The following is a 3,782-nucleotide window of genomic DNA, read 5'->3' as shown; positions in this document are numbered from 1 at the left end:
TCCCTTTCCTCTGGAAAAAGGCAGTAGATAAAATGTGGGGCCTATAGCAGGGCCTGTCATCCTCAGGCAGTGCACAGATCACCAGGTGTGCGAGGTGAAAAGCTGTCTGCACCATTTACATTAAAAGTTCAAAAGTACTTTTTCACTGAGGACAAATGCAGTTAGACTCCAGGATGATGGATTTCTGGCCCTGGGAACATTACCTTACAACTTAGTGTCCCGGCTTCTTTCCAACGAAGCAGAGAAGTCTATAATTTAACACAGGTTTTGTTCAGCTGGGCAAGTTCCCGAAGCAGCCGCACACGGGCACGCGAAAAGCCCTGGCAGAGAACGCCGCTCGCTCGCTGGCTGCCGGCACGGCCGCGTGCCCGAGCGAGTCCCCGTCGCACCCCGGTGCCCGCAGCTGCTGCCGCCCTTCCCGGAGCACGCGGGAGCGGGGCCCGCTCCGGGCGGGGGCACCGGGGCTGCGTCCGCCCGGCAGCCCCGGGGCACGCGGCGGCCCCGGCGGGAGCGGCCCCCCGCCCGGCCCCGGGGCCGCCCCTTGGCCGCGGGCCGCGGCCCGGCCCCATAAAGGCGGCGGCGCGGCGGGCGCGGCCCGGGAGCGGCGGCCCCAGCACTGCAGCGCACCAGGTAAGCGCCGCCCGGCCCCGCTGCCCGCCCGGGTCCCGCCGCCCGCCCGGGTCCCGCCGCCCGCCCGGGTCCCGCCGCGCTCCGCGGGTCCCGCCGCCCGCCCGGGTCCCGCCGCCCGCCCGGGTCCCGCCGCGCTCCGCGGGTCCCGCCGCGCTCCGCGGGTCCCGCCGCCCGCCCGGGTCCCGCCGCGTTCCGCTGCCCCCGCCGGCCGCTGCCCCCGCCGCTGCCGTCCCCGCCGCTGCCCCCGCCGGCAGCGCCCGGCGCCCCCTCCAGCAGCCCGCAGCTGCTCCGGGGGTGGGGTGGGGTTTGCATGCTGGGCGCTTGTTCGCTATTTCGGTGTTGCGTGGGCTTTTCTCCTTTTTTATTTTTTTTTTTTTTATTTTTTTTTATTTTTTTTTATTTTTTTCCCCTGACACTGCAAAAGCTCGGGTCACCAAAGTTGCAGAGAGAGTATTTCTGAAGCCTTAGTTCTATTCCTAATAAAGCAAAGCAAGGCAAAAGTTGATTAATTTGATTCGGGTACTCTCCTCCTACTGCTTATTATGGTAAATACTCCGCAAATTAAAAAAAAAAAAAAAAAAGGCAAAAAGAGGCCACTGGAGCTCCTGCTTTATTTTTGGCAGGGCTCTGGAATACCAGTGAGAACTCTGGGAAGCAGAAAGCCATTTATTTAAGTGACAAAGCAAATGCCTTTCCATGATTCAACAAAGCTCTGTGTTTCCTGCAAAGACTGCATCCATTTCAGCAGGGATGTGCCATGGTTGAAGCCCCTTTTTAGAAATATTCAAGCTATCTGGCATTGCATGGGCCATGGCCTTGCACAGTAATTTTGATATCCGTCATTGAGAGGGAGGGTTATTAGTAACTCTTTACAAAAAAACCTGTAGCATTCTTATTGAATCCTTGCAGTAGACTTTCAGTATGGTCTTTAGGGATTATAAAAAGTTGTTTTAAAGTCAATTTTTGAAGCCTAATGAGGTGAAAAAAATAGCATGCCCTTCTCTTCTCCCACTTTTTCCCCCTGCTTCACTCAGCAGTTGACATTACCAGTGCAAAGAGCCCTATGACTTAGACCTGGGTTCACAGCTCATAAAAATACTTATAAAGGTGCTTTAGTATTTTTATTCAACTAAACAATTGCCTAAAAAGATCAACTGACAGTTGTTCAGAGCCACAGAATGATGGTTCTGCATAAAGATATATAGAATCCCATCTGATGCTCTGATGGGATATAGAATCCCATCTGATGCTCTGATGGGATAGGCAACTTGCTTAATATAGTGCTGTCTGTGCTCAGAGATGAAGCAGCTGATCCAGCTTGTTGGAATTTTAAGACCTCACTCAGGGCCTCTAAGAGGGAAGTGGATGAGCACTTCTACTTTAACTGGATTCGTTTTACTCACTACTAGAATGCTCTTTTCTGTATCTTTAAGAAAATATGTTCAACTAGCTTTCACTAAAATCTGTTTTTCAGAGTTTTGGATAAAGAAAGGAGAGTAGATTTGAATTGAAGAAATTTAGGGTTGGTAAGAAATGACTGACTAGTTTCAGTGTGGTTCCTTAGGCAGAATTGTCAATTTTTATTTTAGCCTGCATTGTTTAAAACTGTGCAGAGATGAAGCCGTGAGTAATTAAGATAATGGATGAAGTAAATACACATTCTTGAGAAGCTTCTTATCTGATGTGATAAATGATGACATCCGGTGTTTCTTCTCCATTCAGAATGTTACAGGTCTTGGACCCGAGACCCTTGCCCAGCTCCAGCATGCCTGTGGATATGGCCATGCGAATTTGCATAGCCCATTCTCCGCCGCTGAAAAGCTTTCTCGGCCCCCTCGAGGACTGCCAGAGAAACAGCTTTGTGAGCAGACTCAAACCTCTCAGGCCGTGCCTTCATGTGAAATGCGACTCTGAAGATCGGAAGAGCGACTGGAACCACTCGCCAGCCCGAGCCAAGAAGCGCGTTGTGTTTGCAGACTCCAAGGGGCTGTCCCTGACAGTGATCCACACCTTCTCCGAGTTCCAGGAGCCCCCTGTGTGGGATCTGCCTTTTGACCTCTTAGGCATTGAGGACATAACATCTGACTTAAAACTCCATGAGGAGAAAACCTTAATTCTGGGTTTCCCTCAGCCCTCAACTGACTACCTGGACTTTAGGAACCGTCTGCAGACGAACCTGGTCTGCCTGGAGACCTGCACCCTGCAAGAGAAGGTCCTGTCAGGCACTGTGAAAGTAAAAAATATGAGCTTTGAAAAAAAGGTTCAGGTTCGTATTACTTTTGATACGTGGAAGACCTACAAAGATGTTGAGTGTGTGTACATGAACAATGTTTACAGTGATTTTGAAAATGATACCTTCTCATTTACCATTGATTTTCCTCCTGCCATTTCCTCTGAAGAGAAGATAGAGTTTTGTATTTCTTACCAAAGTGGAGAACATACCTTCTGGGACAATAATGAGGGTCAGAATTACAAAATTGTACATGCAGAGTGGAAGCCTAATGGTGTTCAGATACCATCTGCCAAGGCAGGCTATGTAGATCTTCAGACTTCAAGGAGAGGACAAGAGAGAGAACCTGACCAGATGGGCAGTCCAAGGTTGTCCAGTGGTCTCTTTCCCCAGTGGCAGAGCTTGGGTCAGATTGAAAGTTCATTACCATACTGGTGATCCATGCTACTGAGGAAAAATCCTTCCATTTGGCAACAGAACAGTGCTAGATTTCTGGTTCACATACTGCATGGGGAAACCACCTGGCAGGTTTTGTTTGCTGTCTGAAAAAATCCAAGTTCATTAGACTGTGGGACTTGTTGAACCATTTTACGCTTGTGAAATCCTTAGCCAAACTTTATCCTTGGAAGGAAAGAAAACCAAGGTGCAATTCATGTGTATGCTACATACTATAGGAGTAGCTTGCCTGTATCTCAAGTATATGCTGCTTTCTTCCTGCTGTCAGCTCTCCTGGGTAGAGAGAGACTTGCAAAGTAGTATGGAAGGCAATGATGTCTCAGCCACCTGGGGTAACTGTGTGTGAGAGTATGTGTGTGTGCACAGGGACAGAATGTCTCAACTCATTTTGCACCTACCAGGAGTGCAGTAGATGCTGTCAGGAGGCTTGTTGTGACCAGGTAGGTAGGGATGCATGGCAAAGATT

At 50.1% G+C, this 3,782-nt stretch overlaps 1 protein-coding gene across 1 annotated transcript; it reads left to right on the top strand.

The window, feature by feature from the left end:
* Positions 1–556: 556 nt before the first annotated feature.
* On the top strand, positions 557–3,405 carry PPP1R3C (protein phosphatase 1 regulatory subunit 3C). The gene is made up of 2 exons (XM_021540155.2): positions 557–630; positions 2,353–3,405. Exon 2 carries the CDS (start codon positions 2,354–2,356, stop codon positions 3,296–3,298), a length of 945 nt encoding a protein of 314 aa, XP_021395830.2. The 5' UTR covers positions 557–630; position 2,353; the 3' UTR covers positions 3,299–3,405.
* The last annotated feature ends 377 nt before the right edge of the window (positions 3,406–3,782 follow it).

This window comes from Lonchura striata, chromosome 7 (genome assembly GCF_046129695.1).
Source record: "Lonchura striata isolate bLonStr1 chromosome 7, bLonStr1.mat, whole genome shotgun sequence".
Lineage (NCBI taxonomy): Eukaryota > Metazoa > Chordata > Aves > Passeriformes > Estrildidae > Lonchura > Lonchura striata.
This window is presented reverse-complemented; position numbering and strand designations above follow the sequence as displayed.

Coding starts and splice junctions, on each gene's coding strand:
- PPP1R3C (XM_021540155.2), top strand. CDS start 2,354: ATGTTACAGGTCTTGGACCCGAGACCCTTGCCCAGCTCCAGCATGCCT.